The 21,860-nt window shown below is 41.5% G+C and overlaps 1 protein-coding gene across 2 annotated transcripts; it reads left to right on the top strand.

Annotated features, from left to right (window-relative positions):
• Positions 1-5,607: 5,607 nt before the first annotated feature.
• SSR3 (signal sequence receptor subunit 3) lies at positions 5,608-19,559 on the top strand. Of its 2 annotated transcripts, none has more exons than XM_028504952.2 (5): positions 5,608-5,811; positions 6,988-7,114; positions 12,040-12,138; positions 17,397-17,528; positions 18,505-19,559. In XM_028504952.2, exons 1-5 carry the CDS (start codon positions 5,679-5,681, stop codon positions 18,569-18,571), a joined length of 558 nt encoding a protein of 185 aa, XP_028360753.1. In that variant the 5' UTR covers positions 5,608-5,678; the 3' UTR covers positions 18,572-19,559. The 2 variants fall into 2 exon arrangements, with proteins under 2 accessions (XP_028360753.1, XP_035873492.1); XM_036017599.1 differs by lacking the exon at positions 5,608-5,811 and adding an exon at positions 6,824-6,842.
• The last annotated feature ends 2,301 nt before the right edge of the window (positions 19,560-21,860 follow it).

Raw genomic sequence — 21,860 nt, 5'->3', positions numbered from 1 at the left:
GGAGTTAATGGGGTGGATGAAACACCAGACGTGTTGTGGTTGGCTTACATGATATTTGCTTTTGATTCTGTTTATGTAATCTATCTCAGTTTGAGTGCCTTTTTGGCAAGGTGGGATTTTCAGCTATTTTGCCCCCCTCCCCCCTCTATCTCATGCCCTATACTTAGCACAGTTCATTCACTGCAGTTGTTATAAAAGGAAGAGGACAGATTTCCTTCTACTGAACTCTGAATACTCGTGTGGGCTTTTCCTACATTAAATGTGTGGATCTTTCCACACCAAGCTATTCTCTAATTTTTGGTGGACACTGACTGGGTGTCGGGCAATTCAACCAGTTCTGACCCTAACAGCCAGGAGTGAGCACAAACCCCGCACGTGAAGGACTCAGTCCCACAAGGCTGTCCCCCACTTCAGGTGCCAACTGAAAGTCCCAGGTTGTCACTTGTGCTTTTGACCAACTGGTTATAAATCAAGGGTTTCCACAACCTTCTCCTTGGGTAATTTGCAAGAACAGCTAACAGAACTCAGGAAAATGCTTTACTTACTGTTACCAGTTTATTATAGAAGATCCAACTGTGCAGGAAAAGGGGGTTTTATCATCTGACATAACCAGTGAAGTACCCTCACAGGGCGATCTGATCATAATTCCTAACTAGGCAGGTCAAGCTGGGTAGTCACATCCCAGGCTTATAGATGCCTTATTAAAAGGTTAATCTTCACTTTAATCCAGTCCTGTCCATTGTTCTTATGCTTTGGGAGCATAATCACCCTGGAGAGAGCACATAATCTTGTTACTTACTTTGTAATTCAATCCCCACCTGGCTTTCTCCCACTTTCCTGTAACCTGCCTTATATTCCCTCCTTAATTCCAAATGTATAAAAGAGACTGCAGAACTGTTATTCTCCAAGAGCATTTGAGATCTTACCTTCTGGCATTATCATGAGTTTGGCTCAAAGAAACTCATAGAAGTTCTCTGCAGGTGTGGACATTTCCTAGGTCAACACGTGTTTCAGAAACAGCCAAATGGGAAAAGCGCACCATGGAACAAAGGATGCGGGAAAGCGTGGAGCTGCCCTGCTGCCTGTGGATGTCCCACCCTTCCAGCACCTCCACGTGTTCACCAACCTGGAGGCTCCGAATCCCATCGCTCAGGGTTTTTAGGGAGGTTCCATTATGTAAGTGTAATTGATGAAATCGTGGGTTACTGGTGATTAAGTTGAGTACCATAAGTCAATCTTCAGCCCCTCTCCTACCCCCTCCCCAGAGGAGACCAGAAATCATTTGTAGATAAGAGCATATATCCCAGTCATATCACCTGTAGTTCAAACTTGACTCTGCTACTTACTGGCTGTGGGATCTTAGGCGAGTTACTATTGTGAATGAAAAAGGGGCTTTAAGGCAGGGCTGACAAGCTCAGTGACCAAAAGTAATCACTCAGGGTGATCTGATCATAAATTCCTCACCGGGCATGTCAAGCCCTCCCAGACCCATAGCTTCCATAGCAAAAGGTTAATCTTTACCTTTAGCCAGACTTGTCCATTGTTCTTATGCACCTAGGGTAACATACCTTTAAAATGCTAGAGTAATCTTCTCCAAATCCCTCATAGGTACAACCAGAGCGAGATGATCCTGAAATTCCTCCTTGTTGTTGCCAGAATACCACCTCGATTTACCATATATTTAAATGTTAACTATCTTGTATGCATCAATATAAAAGATGTACCTCTCCATTTTACTTTTTACCCAATCCTAGAAATTTCCCCTGCCTTGCTTAATCTGTCACCTGCCTCCTTAATCTGTCACCAACGGATTTCATGTAGCCTTCTTGCGTTTCACCCTTTGACTCTGAATGTATGCAGAGAACTGCAAAACTGCCATTCTCTGGAGCATTTCCTCAGTCCTCTGAGATCTTGCTTCTGGGCTTGCTCTCAATTTGCCTCAGATAAACTCTGATAAACTCTTACAAGCGTTTTTTTATAACTTTTATAAGGTTTGGACTTTCTATCACTGGCACTTTACTAATCTCTACCTCAGTTTCTTCATCTACCAAAGGGGGATAACAACAACACTTAGTGTTGCTGTATGGATTCAATTAGATGATGTATGTGAAGGGCCAAACATAGAGCTAGACACATAACAAAGACTCAATAAGTGTTGGTTATTATAAACAGAATTATGATTGTTATTTGGATGCTTCCAAGGGTCTAGCAACCTTTCAGGAGGCAACTTCTCAATATTTGTGTGAATTGTGAACCAATGATTTCATCATATACCAGTGTCTGAAATGTGCTTTGACAGAGTAAATTGTCTTTCATGTAGGACTTTAAATATTATACCTAGAGAATAATATACCTGTTTTAATCTTTTCTTAAATAATTTATTTCCATAATGAGATTTGCAGTTCAAATGGACCTTATAAAAAAAGCTCCTCCTCTCTCCCTGGATGATCCATTTATTACTCTTCATAAGGTCTCAGTGAAAAGCTAGCAGTGTTTTTTTTTTTTTTTCCTTTTCTTTATTGGCTAGGCAATTTGCAGTGTCTGCTACAAAGATACAGTAATTTTAACTTTGCCAGATTTTCTTCCACAAAGCCCTCAGCAGTGGAGGAGAGAAATTTGTTATCTGTAACCCTGACAGTAGTAATTGTTTTAAATTCTCTCTCTGTTTCTCTCTCACCAATCTGATAAGTGTAAAGTGATATGATGGCAACATTAAGCCTGAAATTCATGGATTAGAAACAGGCTGGTATGGAATCAAGTCCATCTGGTTCATTCATAGAGTTGAACTATGTTGAAATAGCCAAAATATATGAGTATTGCAGCTCTTTGTTTGGACAGAATCTATTGTCTACCCTTCTTTCTTGTTTTAGCACATAGTTTCCTTTGCTTGTCCCATGTGCCATGACCATATATGCCATATGTAAATGACCACATATGCCATAGGCCTTAGATATTGCTGCTCCTCCTCAGTGGGTGGAGCACTGGTCTGAGAACTGAAAGTTCGCTGGTTTGATTCTGAGTCAGGGCACATGCCTGGGTTGTGGGCCAGGTCCCTAGTTGGGGGTGTGTGAGAGTCACTGACTGATGTTCCTCTCACACATCAGTATTTCTCTCCCTCTCTTTCTCTCTCCTTCCCCCCTTCTAAAAATAAATAATAAAATCTTTAAAAAAGTAACTAGATAACATTAAGTGTAAGAAAACACTGCTCTAGTACTTAAGGTGTGCTGCTTCTAGTCTTCATTGTAATCATAAGCCTTCTGTGTCGTGAGCATGCCTTGCTTATTATCATTCTTTAACTTACCCATACAAAATTTAAGTTCCTATTTTAAAAGATTTTATTGTATTTATTTTTAGAGAGACAAGAAAGGAGGGAGAAAGAGAGGGAGAGAACATGGATCAGTTGCCTCTCTCAAGCTCCCACCAGGGGACCGTGCCCACAACCCAGGCTTGTGCTGTGACGGGATTGAACTGGAGACCTTTCCGCTCTCAGACTGGTGCTGAATCCACTGAGACACACCATCCAGGGCTACATTCCTATTATTTTAGAATCTCTTCTGTTATATTTATTATCTCAGGTTTTTATTCTTGGTTTACAAAGTGTATTCATTTTCTTACTTAACTTATTTGATCACTTCAATTTTAACATTTTTTAAATCTCCTTAACATTTTCATACCTTTATCTTTCCTATTTAATTGTTTAAACATTTTTCTCAGCAATAATTCTTTTAACTCCATTGCTTTTTTATTTCCTTCCTCTTTTTCTTTCAAGTAATCCTGACGATTTCTGTAACTTTTGGGTCTTAAGAGTTTTCTGATTTTATCTCTTATCTTCTTTTCACATATGTATTTTACAATAGCAAGCTGGAAACCTAATTATGAGAACAGGGCCAAACAGTTCTGCTGATGTATTGGTCATAGCTGGAGAGAGGAATAACAGAATTAGTGCTGAAACCTAGCATTTTAGTTAGAGCCAATGGGCGCAAAAGGGAGTGACTTATTAAGACAAGAAAACTGACAAGAGGAGTAGGTGGGATGAGAAAATAAGAGTTTCTTTTACTATCACCATCACCACATAATAAAAAAGAAAACATTTTTACATTAAAAGAGATACAAGTGCATATATTTTAAGATGAATACTTTTAGGTTATCTGAAAAAATTCACTACTCTATTTTTTTCTTTCTCATTTTGCAGTGAATTGATGAAAATTTCTGGCATTTGGGACTGATTGCTGTAGATAATGGAATGATCTCCACAGAGGAAAACTCACTGTGGTACCTACAGAGAGACTGATTGAAAAGGCTGAAGACAATGCCATTAGAATGGAATCTGTGGAGGTAGATTGCAATTTGTATATGATGAAAGAGAAAGTTCTATAAATTGATAGGAAAGCCGGAGGTTGAGGAGGAAGTGGTGTCTGACGTCAATTATGTAGATGAAAGAAGCTTTTGCTGACAGTGAAATGATTGAACAATTACTTGTTGAAGGAAAAGTGATAATTTCATGCGTTCAACATGGTATCCAGCCATTTTAATTAGGCATAGTCAGTTTTCTGAGCTTCAGAGGCCTGCCCAGCCAATATGTTGTCTCTACCTAGTATAATGTTTAATTTAGTACAGCTCTGGAGACCACACTGCTTTAAGGATTTAGTTGAAATAAAAGTAAGAAAGTAACAGTAGTTTGTAAATGTGTTATTAGACACATGTTAAATATTATCCTGAGAGCTTGTTTGGAGGTTCTAGCAGGGAAGCGCAGCTACTCATATACCCTTGGCCGAGACCGGTCCTCTCCTCTAGTTGGGAAGGTCGTCCTCTTCGGTCGAGCGCGCAGCCTCAGGAGGGACACACATGGATCGGTGAGGGAGGAAGGGGACACCCGCCTAGCCAGCCAGATCAGCCGAATCAACCCTGGCGATCAATGGGGTGACAGATGTCGCAGCCAGATCGCCCTCACATCCGTATATTACCTTAATAAGACTGTGAGTCTCTTAAAATTGAAATTGTCTTCTTTTTCTTACAAAGGTAGCCCTTACGGTGAAAAGGGCCACGCCCGGACCACCAGTCCTGTTGGTCTCCCACTGTCAGCTTCTTCACCTGCAAGATAGGGCAATGATATGAAGAACACAAAAATTTTTCTGAGGATGTTAAAATGAAATAATGAATGTGTAAAGGAGAAGGAACACTACACGTGTTAGCTGTGCTTATCTTTCTCCTCTTCCTCCTCTCATGCCCCAGTACTGGCTACACAGAGAGGGTGCTAAATATTTGATTGCTGAATGAGTGATTGTATGACGCGGGGCCAGAGCTTCTGACCCTGGAATAGGACTTGCAAAGCGTCTAGTTAGCTGTGAAGTGGACTGTCAATAAAGTTTCGTTAATTAAAAAAAAAAAAGCACACAGTAAACTACAAATCCCAGCTGTCTCGTGGAAGCCAAAGAACCCAGTGGATGGCCAGGAATGCGGAAGTCTTGCCTGCTCGCCCAATCATGCCGGGAAGCCTGAGCAGCGGCACCCGGCCTGGCCAATCCTGAGGAGGCTTTCTCTGCGCCGCGCGGGTCCCGCCTTCCCGTTCAAGGCTGACGGGTCCTCAGCGGATACGGTGGGCCCGGGGGCGGAGCCAGAGATCTCTCCCCGACCTCCTACGGGGCTGGGCCCTCCTCGCTCGCGGCTCCCGCTCCACCATGGCCCCCAAAGGCGCCTCCAAGCAGCAGTCCGAGGAGGACTTGCTCCTTCAGGATTTCAGCCGCAACCTCTCAGCCAAGTCCTCCGCACTCTTCTTTGGGAACGCCTTCATCGTGTCTGCCATCCCTATCTGTGAGTTGTGGGAGCATGCGGGCTGGGGGAGGCCGCGGGCGGGTCAGGCTGGGCGGGGACGTGGCAGGGCCTGGCAGACTGGCGAGAGAGCGCTGGGGCGCTGGGCTCGCGCTCTCCCCAGATCGCCCTGAACTCGGGGAAGCAGGTAGACTCTGCCGGCTTCAGTGTTCTCGTCCGGGGTGGCGGTGGGCTGCATCCCACGAAAGTCACTGGTGGAGCTTTTTAGAAGTACACTGGTTCCCGGGCCTCAGTTGCGGAGATTGTGATTCACCAGTATTGAGATGGCAGCCCCGGCTCTGTATTGAAACACTGGTTAAGATCTGGTGCTGTCACTCCTGCATATAGCCTGTTCTCTGTCCCCTCTCCACTCCCCCGGCCCCAAAACTCTTGTTTGCCGTTATGAGATCTTAAACTTATCATTACTTATATTGGAGAACTAATGAATTAAAGGGAGGGAGAGGTTCCCATTAACTCGCGCACTGAATTAGAAGTGTAGCTTTTGGTGAACCGCTTCATACTGCTGAGCATCATTTTCTTAATTTGATGAATGAGGTTGGACCAGCGATTTACCTTGTTTCACTTTTTTAGCCATCCTATTAGGGCAGTTCTCACTTGGATGGCAAAACTTTGCAGACTTGGCCAAAGGTTTTTTTTTAGGGCTCAGGTTTCCAGAATTTGAATATCCAGTCTCTGTCACTGCTGCACTCTTGTTGGGCATTCAAATCTAGATTTGTGTTTTTTTGTTTTGTTTTGTTTAATAAAACCCAGCGCGCAGTTTACATGGTGTGAAGCCCTTGTGGCTCAGTGGCCGCACTGAGCACGCCTTGAGTTCAGATAACAGCCACGTCAGCAGGTAAACTGTGCCTTAGGACTGCACATGGCATTTTGGAATGGCCTGCATTTAGCTTAATAGTACCCTGATGAATGAACTTGGAAGTCAGAATTGTGATTTTGTTGAGCCAGAGTTCTCATTTTAGAAGACACAGAAATCTCATCTGGAAGGTTATGTTTTTCAAGTGTTCTATATTTGGGTAAGGTTGAGACTGTAACTTTTTACTGGATATCCCACTTAAGAAGTTCCTCATACGCTGCATTACATCCCCTAACCCAGACTTGTTTTACCAGCAGGCCTTTATAACTGGTGGTAATGTTTTGTTCTCCCCTTTTTATCTTCAGGGTTATACTGGCGAATATGGCATATGGATCTTATTCAGTCTGCTGTTCTGTATAGTGTGATGACCCTAGTAAGCACTTACTTGGTAGCCTTTGCCTACAAAAATGTGAAATTTGTTCTCAAGCACAAGTAAGTATATTTCTCAAGTGAAAGTGGGATGCATTTTTATGTAGTAGGATGTCTTAAAGACCATTTGTGTTTGTGTTAGTTTCAGTGAGCACTAATTTGAGATATATATGTATCTGTATTTGGGGGGAAGGCACCTTACTGCTATGAAGAATTACTAACTGACTTGAAGTAGACTTCTACCACTGCTATGAAAGTAGGTTTTGAGTGGAATTAGATCACTTTAGCACTATCCTTAGTCATGGAGTTTAATCAGAAAAACAAAACCACCAAGTAAATTAACATTTCAAAAGCAAATGGAATTCTTTCTAGAAAGAATTGTTCCAGGCTTTCCACGTTCTATTTTTGGATGTGTAAAAAGTGGTCTAGTTGTTACTAAACTCTTTTTATGCTAATTACATATTTTTCTTATGGGTACATAAAAACGTAAAAGGTTACCATATTTCCTCTACTTTAAGATCACAAATATTATAAAGTACATCGTTTTTAAAAATTTCTTTAATTCCCACCCAGTGATATAATGTTTTTCTTCCATTGATTTTAGATGGAGAGGAAAGGAGGGAGTGAGAGAGGGAGAGAGAGAAAAGAACGGGGAGGAAGGGTGAGGGAGGGAGAGAGGATCAATCCTTTTCCTCAAACTGGGGTTCAGTCCTGAAACCTAGGTATGTGCCCTGACGGGGAGTTGAACCCTCAGTCTTCTGGTGTACGGGACAGTGCTCCAACCAAGGGAGCCGCCCTGCCGGGGCATAAAATATGTCATTATTTTAATGATAGCGTTTGAGAAGAAAACCCAAGCCACACAACTACACATTTATACATTCATTATAAGCAATATCTACTCTGGTTTCACAAAGGTCAAAATGTGGGGGAAATAGTCAAAACTTAAGGAAAAGTAGTAACATTTGTTACTTTGGAGCGCTGTGGTCCTCATGGTAAACAGGTATCAATTAATGTTTGATTGGAGAAGGTGCCCATTGAAGTCGCTTCATGTACACTTTGATACTTGATTGAGGATAGCCAGAATATTTCTCTGCTTTCTTCATGGAGCCTTCTTGGTTCTATATTTCTCTGGAATTACTTTCCTTTTTTGTTGTTCAAGTACAGTTTTCTCCATTTTCCCTCCACCACTACCCCTGCCCGCGCCCCATTCATCAAGGCAGTTGGAATTTTGTTGAGACTCTGAAGTACCAGTGCGCCTCACGTGCGCTTTGTCTTTCATTCCCGTAGTTCCCGCTCTGGCCTGGAAGCTGTTTCTGCTCGGATTGCTGTAGCAGTCTCTAGTCCTTTAAAGCTTGAGACCCTCCGTGCCATGCACAGTACAGAGCACTTATACAATCCTTATCATTCACTTCTTTATGGAATAACAAATATGTATTCATCCTTATCAGCCATCATTTTTGTCCTGTCACTCTCTTACTTAGAACTCGCCACAGCCTTCTCTTTTCTAACCGTATTAAAGCCACATTCTGCCAGGCCCTAGGGATGCAAGTCATCTGCCTCCTACCAGTGTGGCCACTTGGGCCTTAGCTCTTCTTACTCAGCCTTCCTGCCACCCTTTGAAAGGGTTTTGTGCCCTGGCTCTTTCTAATTGTCTTCCTTCCTTTCCATTTTATATACCTGTTGTTCAAGAGTTGAGAATCTTTTCCAGAGAAATTCTTCCTAAGTGTGTTGTCTCTGAGTTAGGGTCTTTCTGGTGACAAGGAATAGAACAAAGTGAAGTGATCTCAGTTACCGGGGGTTTGTTGTAAGGAGGACAGAATAGGCTCAGCAGCTGGAAGTGGCCCCAGCTGCTATTCCGGATGCACAGGAGCTCAGGTTGTGCTCGGTTGCAGTTCTGCTTGGCCAGTAGAGTGATCGGCCACCTTCGTCGTCTTTCTGCTTGGCAGCCCGTCTTCACCAGCTGCCACTCCAGGATTCGGCCACTTCCACCTGTGCGGTTCTGGGCTGTCTTCCTTGTGAGGCACCGCCTTCTGAGGATAGTGAGCTCTCGGAGTGGGCATCTCGTACAGCCCATCCTTTGCGATCCCCCGGGAACTCAGTCCCTTTGAGACTCGGTGTTTTTCACTTGTTCTGCATATCATTTTTATTCACTTTTTTGGAATCAAAAATCATGTCCTTTTTGCCTTCTCACTTAGAACTGCCATATCTTTGTTTTATATTCCTTAAACAGTTAAGGGTACATTTATTTCAGTAAACAGTTCAATGGATTACTCATTTAATAGATTCTATCAGTGAATTATATTTGAGTCATAGGTTTGGTTCAATACTAAATATCGCCACTGAGATTGAAACTCCTACAGATACGTAAGAAGCTTAAAGCTCAGAGACGGACGGGGGTGCTGAGTGCAGATGGGTGTTAGCGATAGAGGGCAGATGACTCAGAGTTCACAGCCTGGATTTCAGTCCTGGCTCTGTTGTTCTTAAGTGTATAACCTTGGGTGTTCATCCCACCTTTCTAGCTTTCACATTCCTGAGATGTAAAGTGGGGGTACTAATGGTGCCTCCTAGGATGACGAGGATTAAATATGACAATGTGTGATATGATGAGCATAGTGTCTGTCACACAGTAACTGTTTATGTGCAGTGTTGGAGAGTTTGGGGGTTAGAGAGCCCTTAGAATTTGTTTTTGAGTTGGCAGGACCTAAAAAATGTTTGCAAAAATGTGCTTCTTTTAAGAAATTACATAGGTACTATTGTTTTTAAAGATTTAATTTATTTATTTTTAGAGAGAGGGGAAGGGAAAGAGAAACATCAGTGTGTGGTTGACTCTCACTTCCCCACCCCCACCACCAAGCTGGGACCTGGCCCGTAACCCAGGCATGTGTCATGACCGGGAGTCAAACTGGCGACCCTTTGGTGTGCAGGTTGGTGCTGAATGCACTGAGCCACACCAGCCAGGGCCATGGGTAGTATTTTTATTTTTTATTCTGGAAAGGTTCAGACATACTGATGTTAAAAAATAATAGAAACACAGTTGATTTTGTGGGTTATCTCAGTTGGCTGAGTAGTGGGCCATTGGAGTGACCTCTATTTTTATAGTGCTGAGTGAGGTTTATTCTCTAAGATCCTTAAGACAGAGGGTAGGGCTTCTTCTTGAGTTTTAATAAACCTATAGTGTGGTTGTTGAATTTAGAATTTTAGACCTAGAAGAGAAACTAACTCTTTATCTGGTTCAGTCTCTTCAGGAGGATTTGTTATGTGAACAGATGATTGACTCTGTGCCCTTAAGGATGCTTAGAGATAACCAACTTTTTCGAAAATAGTTTATTCCTGGTGTCCTGACAGGTGTGCATGTGTGTGTGTGCGTGTGCACATGGGTATTTTTCGTACTCTCTTCAGCTAAGAAAGGTTTCTGCTGTGAACCACGTGCATTTCTTTTCAGTTGGTCATTCTTGGAAAAGAGTGGGCTTTATGTGAAGTTCAGAAACACTTACTGAATGCCGGTCTACTAGACAGGTTCAGAACTTTGCCATCAGTCAGGTGAAGGTGGATTTTGGGGAGGAAAAAGTATATTATAGTGTCCTAAAGTATCTCTTGAAAAGATAGCTGTCTGCCCCCTTAGCTGCCTTTTTCTTCAGGTTTCAGAACTTAATTTCCTTCTATCTTTTTTTCTTGGAGAAGTTGATTTTCCTCCCTCCAGTTATCAATTTGTAGAAAAATACTTTGGTTGAAACTGACCAAAGGTTTTCTTTAACAGTGTTGGTTCCAACTTGGTTCTTGGGTCAGATACAGAGATAGAGACACAGGTAAAACCAGAAGGAGTTCTTGATTTGTATCTCAGAAGCTCTTGCAGTGAAAGAAAGGTTGAAAACTGTTGCCTTGAATGATCTTTGGCCTTTTTTCAGGAAGCCATCCTGATTTCTCCGGTATTTCGTGGTGCACGAAGCAGAACTGAGTATCGCGTACCCACAGGGACTGATTCACTGAACATAGAGTGAACAGATTTCTGTCTCTGTGTTTCACGTTCCGTTGTTTTTAGAACATCTCAGTATCATGTCAGACGTTTTCATAGTGGGACCCTGTATGTAATTGTTACATGTTGCTTGCATTCAGTTGTTACTTTTTCTTACTATAGGTGGCTAGTAGTTTTTCCTATATTGTGAAAAATATATCATGTTAAATTTAACTTATAATCTTTGGGAGACTTTGTATCTCATCATCATAGTTTAATTTATCCTCTCTTTCATTGGCAATCCCATCTGATAAAATTAATCATACAGATTTTTGATGAGTATATATTTAATTTCTCTTTACTCTGACTTGTCACTGAAGACTCTGATCTGATATTGTGAATATATCATTTCCAGCCTTTTCTGGCCGATTCCATAGTATCTTTTGGGGCAACTCTCAAACCAGTGGTCCATTTAAGTAAAAGTGGTGTGGTCGGTCCCTCTCCACGCGGTATTATTTCTTGTTAGTGAAATTGCCCTTTGGAGTGGAGTTAAAGCATTACTTTCAGATATTACAGCTGTTAATTTTCCTTTGTTTTTTTTTGAGCCTAGTTTTCTCTCCCATTATTTACTGGAATTAAAGTCATAAATCATTTGCTAATTAATGCCTTGTCAAATTTATTTGTTGAACAGTTAAATTATAGGCTGAAACAAAATGGGTTCATCATGACTCATAACTAAATCGTGCTAATATGATTTGAATTCAGTTTCCATATTAATTACATAAACTTTGGAAAATTCTTCCTTTTAAGCAGAAACGAAACACATTAACTAATAAACTGTATCTTGGAAGTTTCTCGAACTCCCTCTCTTTTGGCTAGTCCAGTGTAATAAACTTGGAACTTCCTGTACAGTTTACTTTTTTGAAATGTAAAGTATCGTGCAGTTGCCAATACAAAATACAAGGACAGGGTGTTCCTGGGAGACGGCGGCATTCACTCCCGGGGCACGCGGAAACATGTTTCCTTCCCCTTCCAGAGTCGCACAGAAGAGAGAAGACGCTGTTTCCAAAGAAGTGACGCGGAAGCTTTCCGAAGCTGACAATAGGAAGATGTCTCGGAAGGAAAAAGACGAAAGGTTTGACTCCTTATTGGAAGTGTTTGTGGTAATCACACAAAAGGGATACTTTGTAGAAGATAAGTTTTTGATTTCTGCTTAGAGAATGTGGGTGTTGGAATTGGCTGAGGCCAACACTGGTTTTGTAGAAGAGGGTAGTAATGGGAGCAACGGACTTTCTGAGTTTTTATTACTACTAGATACTTTCCTCTGAGTTGTGTACACAGTTCACGAATTTCTCTAAAGAGTGCTAAGGTAGGTGCTATTGTTACCTCCATTTCACATCTCAGGAAACAGGTATGCGCAGCTCGAGTGACTTGCCCACAGCCGGAGCCTGGCTTGTGGTGAAGCCCTGGTAAGAACACATGTGGTCTGGCTTGTGCTCCTAGCTGCTTTGCTGCTGACTTAGCTGTGTGACCTCGGGCTCATCACCTGGCCCCTCTGGGTCTGAAGAGTTCACACTGTGTTGTGTGCTGGTATTTGTAGGTGGTGGTACTTCTGTTACTGAGCTTTCAGGCTGGGTTATCTGCTCCGGTTAGGAAAACACTCAACCTACGTCACATTTGTTCGCCCTAGCCCCCGCCCCGATTTTTCCTGTCAGCTACTCTTTGAAGGGTTAATAAACAGTCTAACATCTGAGCAGCAGAGTCTCTGAATGAGTAAGCAAACTCATGCTCCAGAGTTGCCAGATGGTTGAATAGAGTCATGAATCGAGGTTGTTCCCATGGACCTTAAGTTTTAGTATCTGCAGAGTGGTTTGTGAAAGGAAATTTTTATCCCACGTTGCTCCAGAAAGACTTTGTGAGGATTTGCAATATCAAAGTGCTTATACACAAACAATACAGTTTTAAAAGGGCAGAAACCATTTAAAAACAAGAAAGAGGAGACGAGGACTTCAGAGTTAGTAACGGCAGTTGAGCACTCGGCTTAGCTCCGAGCTTCCAAGTGTCAGGGGCTGCATCTGGGCCGGGGCTGCTTTCACTGTCCGATGACAAGCTGCATGCACGTCCTCCTGAAAAGAAACTTTCCTGGCACTGAATCTTGGAAGGACTTTATCAAGTGGATCCTTACTTAAGGGACACTGAGTAACAATGAACAAGGTCTTCATTTTGGAACAGCACCAAAGCATTATTGCAGTGGTTATCTCCTGTGGATCCTTTATAAAACTGAAGGCACTGTACTCAAATCATGACCCGGAAGGTCTTTTTACAGAGAGCAGCTTTAATGAGGTCTGGCTGCATAGCTTTCTGATTGCAAATTTTGGCATAGGGATGGAGGTTTGAGAATCTAGAGCACTTTTTTAGAAACCTTTTTATTGAGTTGTAATGAGAATAATAGTTCTTAAACTGGAGTGCACATCTTAGTTACCCAGTTTCAAAATACTTGTTAGAGCTCTTGTAGGTTTCAGGTGGTTAATTATATCAGAGATAGTAAGTGGGTCTCACCTGCCCACTGCAGACTTGCCTGATTTGGTCTGATACTTGTTCTTGGTTCTGAGATGTGTCTCAGAATTTTTCTCAGCAGGGTATTCAGTTGGTCACTACTAATGGATCAGAGTTGGAATTGGAAGTGAACCTCTGTGCCATTGGCTGGACCAGATGTTTCAAAGGAGGATGAAGTGGAGGTTTCACTGACACGTAAAATGCAGAGTGTTAGAAGATTATAAAATTTCTGTTCTTGTTATTAGTAAAAATTGGAGCTACTATTCATTTTGTATTTCTCTCACAAAAGCCACACTGGATGTAGTTGTACCCAGGTCTGTACTCATGACTCACTCTGAAAACTGAGACCAAGATTCCCCTTATGATCTCCTATTTTTGTTCTTCAAAGGAGAGATTTGATTTAAGAGAAGGCAGGGATGCATGTCTATCAAATCGCCATCTATGACCATTTACAGTATGTACTACATGCCACTTTGAAACTGGTTTGCCATCCATTCCCGGAGGAAATCAGCAGAGGAGAACCAAAATTTCATTAATATTTGCCCCAGGGTGTGACTGTTATTTCTCCTTGACTTACCAGTGATCTGTCATTTACCATTATCTGATTGTAACAGTTGTTGAGTTTGGTTTCAACTTTTCTCTTGTGCTAAGAAGTGCTCCTTGGAAAAATGGCTCCTTGGGAAGTACTCTCCCAAGTTAGATTTCCTAACAGTGAAGCTTTGCCAGAAGCATTGCTGGTGAGGCACTTGGGAGTCCTGAATTTTTTTTCAAAATGAATCAGAGTATGTGTGGACTACAACAAGTTCTAAAAGCTGTCAGGCAGTCCCGACTCCCATACACTGACGGAACACCTTGTTGCATTGGGAACTGGGGTAACCTGAAGGCTTGAGCTACTTCTTCCATCCAGACTGTTTTGAAGATGTGTCTGATTCAGGGGCATGGCAGGGTGGTAGGGAGAAGTGCTGTGATGGAGGTAGGGTAATGTCATCAGCCATAGTAAAGGCACACTAATAGCCAGTACAAGGAACCTGTCTCCATTGGGTCTTGTGCCAGAGTCTTAAAAACAGAGACAGTTGTTCTGTGTTTGAAACCATGTTGCGTCTGTGCATCTTTCTAAATTGGTGTTTCCTTTGATCAGTCAGTGTTAGAATGGTATGAGGTATCTCCTCCATTCCAAGTCATACATGTATATATTTTTTTAAAAAGTTTTTCTTCATTTATTTTTAGAAAAAGGGGTAGGGAGGGAGAAAGAGAGGAAGAGAAACATTGATGTGTTAGAGAAACCAATTGGTTGCCTCTCACACGCCCCCAAACCAGAGACCTGGCCTCCAACCAGGCATGTGCCCTGACCAGGAATCAAACAGCAGCCCACTGAGCCCACACCAGTCAGGGTCAAGTCATATATATTTTTACATTTAAACTTCTCCAAAATCAGAAGTTGTTTTATAGTTGATGGCTGCATTGAATGTAATATTCTTCATTTCCCTCACAGTTACAGTAATCAGAGACTTATTAAGTTAATGGTATTCATAGAATTAAGGAAATATGGCATATATGTTAGAGACTGCAAATTTCTTATGATGGAGATAAAACGCAAATACTTTTCATTTAGCTCCTATATATAGCCACACTTGTTGACTCTGGATGAGAATATTTGCTGAATAAAATGGGGCGTCTTCCAGTGACATTAGCCGTAGTCTCATCCATAGGATCGGTGACGGGTGTCTATGATCTGGCCCCAGAGGAGTGTATTTTGGTGGGGCGTGGGGAACAAAGCATCAATGGCAAGGGCTTTCAACTTCTTGATAATGACCCACAGTAAAAAATAAGTTTTTCCTTTTCACCAAATACACTCACACAAACGCATGTGTAATGTTTCACAAAACAGTAATTACTCTACTGTGTGTGATGCACTTAGTATTTTTGTTCTTTCCTATATATTTTTTAAATATGAGGCAAGAGAAAGCTGGAGGAGTTCATTACCACCAAACCAGTTATCGCAAGAAATGTTAACGGGATTTCCATAAGAAGAAGAAGAAAAATCAATATGAAAATGTTGCAAAGAAAAAAATCTCATTGGCAAAACAAACACAATAAAAGCAGCGAGTCAGCCAACACTACAGCTAGTGTAAAGGTTAAAAGATAAAAGCAGGAAGATCATGTGTAATTACAATAGAAAATTAAGGGATATATACATACACACACGAAGTAAAAAATGACAAAAACATAAATGTGGAAGGGATGAGTAGAAATGGAAGTGATTTGAGAATGTGTTTGAACTTAAGTGACAATCAACTTAAAACAGACTTCTGTAAACATAGCTTGGTATATATGAAGCACATTGTTACCACAAACCAAAAATCTACAAAAGATATACCAGAAATAAAAGAAACAAATCAAAACAACACTGCAAAGAGTCACCAACATAGAAGAGAGTAAGGCAGTAAGAAGGGAACATGGAAGAACTACAAAAACAATAAAAAAGAACAATTAATGAAAGCCATAACGATATACCTATCAATAATTACTTCAAATATAATGGATTAAATGCTCCAATTGAAAAACAAATGGATCAAGATGAGGTGCATATATACATTATGAAGTGTTACTTGGCCATAAGAAACGATGACGTCTTACTATATGCAAGAACATGAATGGGCGTAGAGGGCGTTATGCCAAGTGAAATAAGTCGGAGGAAGATGAATACCATATGATTTCACTTATATATGGAATCTAAAAACAAAATAGACAAAACAAACATGGATGTAGAGAACATTTTGATGGTTGCCAGAAAGGAGGAAGTGGGCGGCTGGGTGAAAGAGGTGAAGGGATTAAGAAGTATGGATTGACAGTTACAGAACAGTCTCAGGGATTTCACGTGCAGCTTAGTGAGCATAGTGAAAAATACTGTAATAACTGTATATGCGTGCCAGACTTATCAGTGGGGGGATCGCTTCGTAAGTTATATGAATGTCTAACCACTATGCTGTACTTCTTAAACTAATACTGTCACTAAAAAATAGAAATATTTAAAAATAAACAACAAAGCGCAGTCTCAACCCACTGTTATTTTCCATGAGCATTGAATCCACTCATTGATTTCAAGTCCCGCTAATGGGTTACAACCTAACCATTTAAACAACTACAAAGAAATTAACCAAGAGACATAAAGCCTCCCTTATTCACAAGCACCCTGGCCCTTCCTGCTGCCCATGTGAAGAAGTATAAGAAAAAGGTTGATAAAATGCTAGTAAATGAGAAAAATATAATGGGCAAAGTGGATAAAGAGTAAATGGGTTTTACAAAAAAAGTATCCAAATGATCAAGCAGATTTTTTGTTTGAATTAAGTAGAAATGGCTAAAGGTAGTCATAAACAAGTCTGCTTCTGTGAGGCCTCAGCTAGTTTTTGTCTGGGGACTGTATTATAAAGTGTAATATTGAAGGCCGACGTCTGTTGGCTGGGCAGTCTCACGCCAGCCAGCAGCCGAGGAAGCTCTATCAGGCTGCGGCTGGCCAAGTTCATGTTAGGCGAGGACCTAGAGCAAGGTGCCTGTTTTAGCTGGTGAAATCAAGCCAGACTGAATCAGCCACCCCCTTTCTCCAAAGTCCTGACGGCCTGGGTAAAAAGGTAACTTCCCCAGCAATTGTTTTCTTCATCAATAGAGTGAGATACCTTTTTCAGTAAAGGGGACAGTGCTGGCTAAATGTAATAGTGAAAACACATTCTGCCCAGAACACTGAAGGAAAAACTAACGCTACTATGAAGTAGAGCCATGTGGTATTAACATTTTTAATACATATTTATAAACTTGATTGACTTGTTTCTCTGTCTACAGGATCTTGTGGAAGAAGAATGAAGTTGCCGATTATGAAGCTACAACATTTTCCATCTTCTATAACAACACCCTGTTCCTGGTCTTGGTCATTGTTGCATCCTTCTTTATACTGAAGAACTTCAACCCCACAGTGTATCCTTTCATTGGCTGATGATGTTTTTTAGAAGTCTAGAAACAGTAGTTTGTTTTGGTTTTATACAGGGAGTCAATTTATTAAACAGACTGTGACCTTAGGCAAGTTTCTGAGCATTTAAAATAAGGGCTTTGGTTTGATGTAAAATTCTTTCAAGCTACTAAATTATGACTTCATGATATGTAACAATAAGCAGCCTCACAGATACGTGCACCTGTTTAGAAAAAGAGTTCCAAGGAGCAAAGGCAAACTTGCTTTCTGTGATAGCTCCCGGTGTAAGCCATGTGTCTGTGGATATTTTGGAGCTTTGGGGTTGGGTGGGTAGCCAGAGCAGTTAAATAGGCACATTTCATAATATCTTCACAGTGTTTCAAGCTGCTCTTAAATTGAACTTAAGGGCAAGAATCAGTCTTCTCTGGTTATGGTAATTTATTAGAGGTGTTACTTAGGAATGTGCAGCCACATTTTTAACAGTTGCAGGTTCTGCTCTAATGATCAGGCACCTTGTGTCTCCTGGGGAGTACTGCAGTGGTTTGTCCCAGCCTAGTCCTGAGGCCGAGAGTTGCTGTGAACTTGCAGAACCTCCTTCCTTTTACAGGCCCACGGTAGCCAATACACGGATACAATACATGGATAGGGGAGTCTTATTTTTTCTTTGCTGTTGAGGGGAGAAAGCAAAACAAGTCTCTCCTTCCTTCCCATGTTCTTTGATCAGTTCTTCTCCTGAAGGTTAAATGGAATTCAGATACTTTGTGATCTCAGGTGTTTTCTTCTTAAAATTGGTGCACATTCCCTGTGAACATTCTTTATTTTTTGCAGCCTCCTGGTTTGTAAGTTGTGTTTGCAGACAGTGGGACTACATACTACACAGAGTGTCGGGAGGGAAACGGCACATTCCAAAGAGAAGGGCTCTTTTGTTTTGTTGAAAAATTGATTTGGGTTCTTAATTTTTCCTTAACATTAAATTCTTAACAGGAACTATATTCTGTCCATAAGCGCTTCATCAGGTCTCATCGCCCTCCTGTCTACTGGCTCCAAGTAGATGGACCGCATCAGCCTCACCCCCGGCTCTGCATCTACGGGTGGCCTGTGGCGGATGAAAAGCAGCGGGTGGTCAGGGTGCGAGACACATGAGATGTTTTTGTAGTCTGGAGTTGGAAGGTTTGAAAAACGCAGCACAATGTAATTTAGTATTTGTTTATTGGCTCTTTTTTTGACAGATGGTTGAAATTATATGAATTGAAAGGGACACTCAGAGTACCAGGACACTTATTAAAAGGCAAAGTGTGTCTCCCAACGTGCTGTAATCACAAGAGGAGAAAATAACTTGTTTCTTTGATTTGTCAGAGGTCACAGTAACCTGGACCGAGCTGTTGTTATTTGTAATAGTAGCAAGAAGTTAACTGCTGGTTCTTTGTGTTCCAAACACAATATTACAACTGTTTTGGAACCAGAAATACCAGACTGAATCCTCTTCCTTCCCCTTTCCCCCAGCTGGGCGGCGGGACTGAACTTCATGTTTACAAGTCTCTGAATTTGTGATTGGAAATAACTCAATTAACGTTAAAAACATGGTTTCTCCAGCTTGGGGAAGAGAAACTTGTGGAAAAGTTCTTTTTTAAAAAAAAGAAGCAAGGCAGCCACAGCAGTAACAACTGACAGTGCCCAGGCACGTGAGAGTTGCCCTGTGGGGTTGGAGTCGCCCTGTTCAGCTGTGTAGCTTTGGCCTTGGGCAGCCGGGGAGGTCAGTTTGACCCTGGCGTGCTAGTTTGACTTGTTGAGAGACTGGCACCGTTTTCTCAGAGCGGGGTTTTACTGCTGGAGGACTGGTCCCTGAGATTGACATGTAAAAGACCAGAGTAATTTTTGTGATCTTAGCTCCAGAATTCAAAGAGCATTCCAAGGAATGAAAGTGATGTTAGAGCTTGTCAGCATTTTTCCACTCAGATGTTTATACATTTGACCTTCCAGTCCACAGGTTCCCATTGATTGTGAATAAAATATTGATCTGTTCAGCCCTTGGGGGTCCAGTCAAGAGTCATTTCTTTCCTTTTTTAACCAGTGTGTGTACAGATTTATTTTCTGTGTGTGTCATGATTTGAACAAGTTTGGGAAGCTCTTGGAATCCCAGGTGATAGTGGTTGCATATTCCTGTTAGGCTTGACCACATCCAATATTCCTTATAAGCCGTTCCTCAAAGGAAATGCATTTCTAATTCCTAACCCTAGGGAAGATATCAATCTTCCCTTTCCACTTCTGAATTTAAGATGAGTGTTGCCAATAATACTTGCTGTTTTATTAACTTTATAGAAAGAGTCATCAGGAGCTCATGTTCTACTTCTGGGCAGTTAGGTGTTTTGGTGAGGCCACAACCCAGAACTCAGAAGGAAGACAGGGAGGAATGCACTTGCATCGTGACCCAGGTCGTCATTGTCTACAGTGGAGGATTATATTCCGTCACTGCTTCTGGAAGGTCGCAGTCATTCGCTTTGGTGCAGTTACCCGTGTGCCATCACTGGATAATAGTGAACCGGGATGTCAGAAGAGATTCACTGCAAAGTAGTTAGTGTGGCACATAAGAAGTTTATTTTTATGTTTAACCTTTTTTTTCCCCTGTTGATAAATAACCAGTCAGTAGTTTGACAAGTGGCATGGAGTTTTGTGTACCAGATGCATTTGCTTACTCGACGAAGTGACTGACAAACCATCAGCATCTACTATTGGTTACTAGAGCTGGGCGGCGTATCCTTTTAAATTGCCAGTAAAAAATTGCCACTAGATGGCAGTGCCTGTGTAGATGGGGGAAGAATTGCGGTCATTAGTAAGTACAGTGTGGCTGAAGTGGGGTGGTGAAATAGAAGCATCAACTTAGAATTCTTCAAAGACTTTTTCTTGAATTGATAGACCGAATAATTCATAGAAAAGCAACTAAGCATAATTTCATTTTGATTCTGAATTTTTCTTACAGCACTGTTTTTCATCCTGATAACTCTTTCTAGCTTCCTACACCAGATAAATTTCTCTGCACAAGTGTATAAGGCGTGTACTCACAGTGCCACAGGTTTATGCAGGACACTAGTACCCTGCTCTTGCACATTGCAGAGCCTCTTCCCCAGTCCTCCCCGCGTTGTCTAAAATGGCTGCGTGGCACACAGAATTCGGGTGTGCTGATTCTGGTTTAGTTGGTAAAACCTTGCTGGAGAATTTCTCATCTCAAAAAAAACTCTCAGATCCAACAACAGGAAAATAAAGGGTTCTGTTGGGATTTAAAGTGATTCAATCCCTTTTTTACACTAGAGGCTTAAGGTGTTGGAACATTTTATATTTCCCTATTTTTAATTTCTTCATTTGCAACTTAATAAAAATCTTGGATTGAAATTATTCTTAGCCAATAAAAAAATTTACTGGTTGTCCTATTTAGTGTATTATCCTAATTTGGAAAGAACAACTTAAAACAAGTTTTACAGTTAATTGAAATACGGAGGTCGGATTCATATCTAAAATTTTTGTGAAAGGTCTTGCTAATTAGGTGTCATTAAACTTACCTTTTAAATTTTCTTTTTCTCTAGTCTATATAAGAACCGGGTGAGTGAGTACATCATCTTTCTATTACGTTATTTTACATTACCCATCATTTAAGTTTCCCACACATGTAAAGGGGCATTTTTGTAGTTCCTGATCACATGTTTGTGTGGCAGTGTCTGGTGTGGTGTGCGGTTCCACCACAGAGCAGGACGGCGGGCCTCTGCCAGTGTGTGCCTGCCGTGCTGTGCTGCGCACCCCGTTTCTCTTTGCAGTGCTCGTGCTGGGTGCTCCTGGTACTGGAGACACAGAGTGGGGGTAGACATAGGCACGTGCATGTGTAGAGAAAAGCAGTTACAGATGTATGTATCGGGGCTGGAAGGGGTTGTCTCCTGCCTGCATGGACTCCCAGGCAGGGAAATTAAGGTTAGGGGTAGTTTCGAGTGGTTGGTTTAAGTTTCCACGGAGGTGGTTAGAGACCGCACATTGGCCTTCATGAGCATTAGCCTTCGTGAATTTTAGGTATCACTTTCTTGGCCTTTCCCTCTTCACTGGTTCTGAATTTGGATTCATATCCAAACTTTTTTTTTAACTTTTAAAAATTCACACACACAGTTACTTTTCCACAAAGCTTCGAAGCTAAAAAAAGAAAATTGTACTTCTTAAAAAGAACACTGAACTAAATACTTGGATTCTAGGCCTGGTCCTGCCATCAACTGGCAGTGTGAGTTTGGGCAAGACCTTCTATCATTTCAGGCTTGGTTTGCTCATTTGCCAAGGAGGGGTGGTCTGGAAGATGGCCAGGGTCC

This window comes from Phyllostomus discolor, chromosome 2 (genome assembly GCF_004126475.2).
Source record: "Phyllostomus discolor isolate MPI-MPIP mPhyDis1 chromosome 2, mPhyDis1.pri.v3, whole genome shotgun sequence".
Taxonomy (NCBI): domain Eukaryota; kingdom Metazoa; phylum Chordata; class Mammalia; order Chiroptera; family Phyllostomidae; genus Phyllostomus; species Phyllostomus discolor.
Note: the sequence above shows the minus strand (reverse complement) of the source record. Positions and strands in the feature narration are given on the sequence as shown.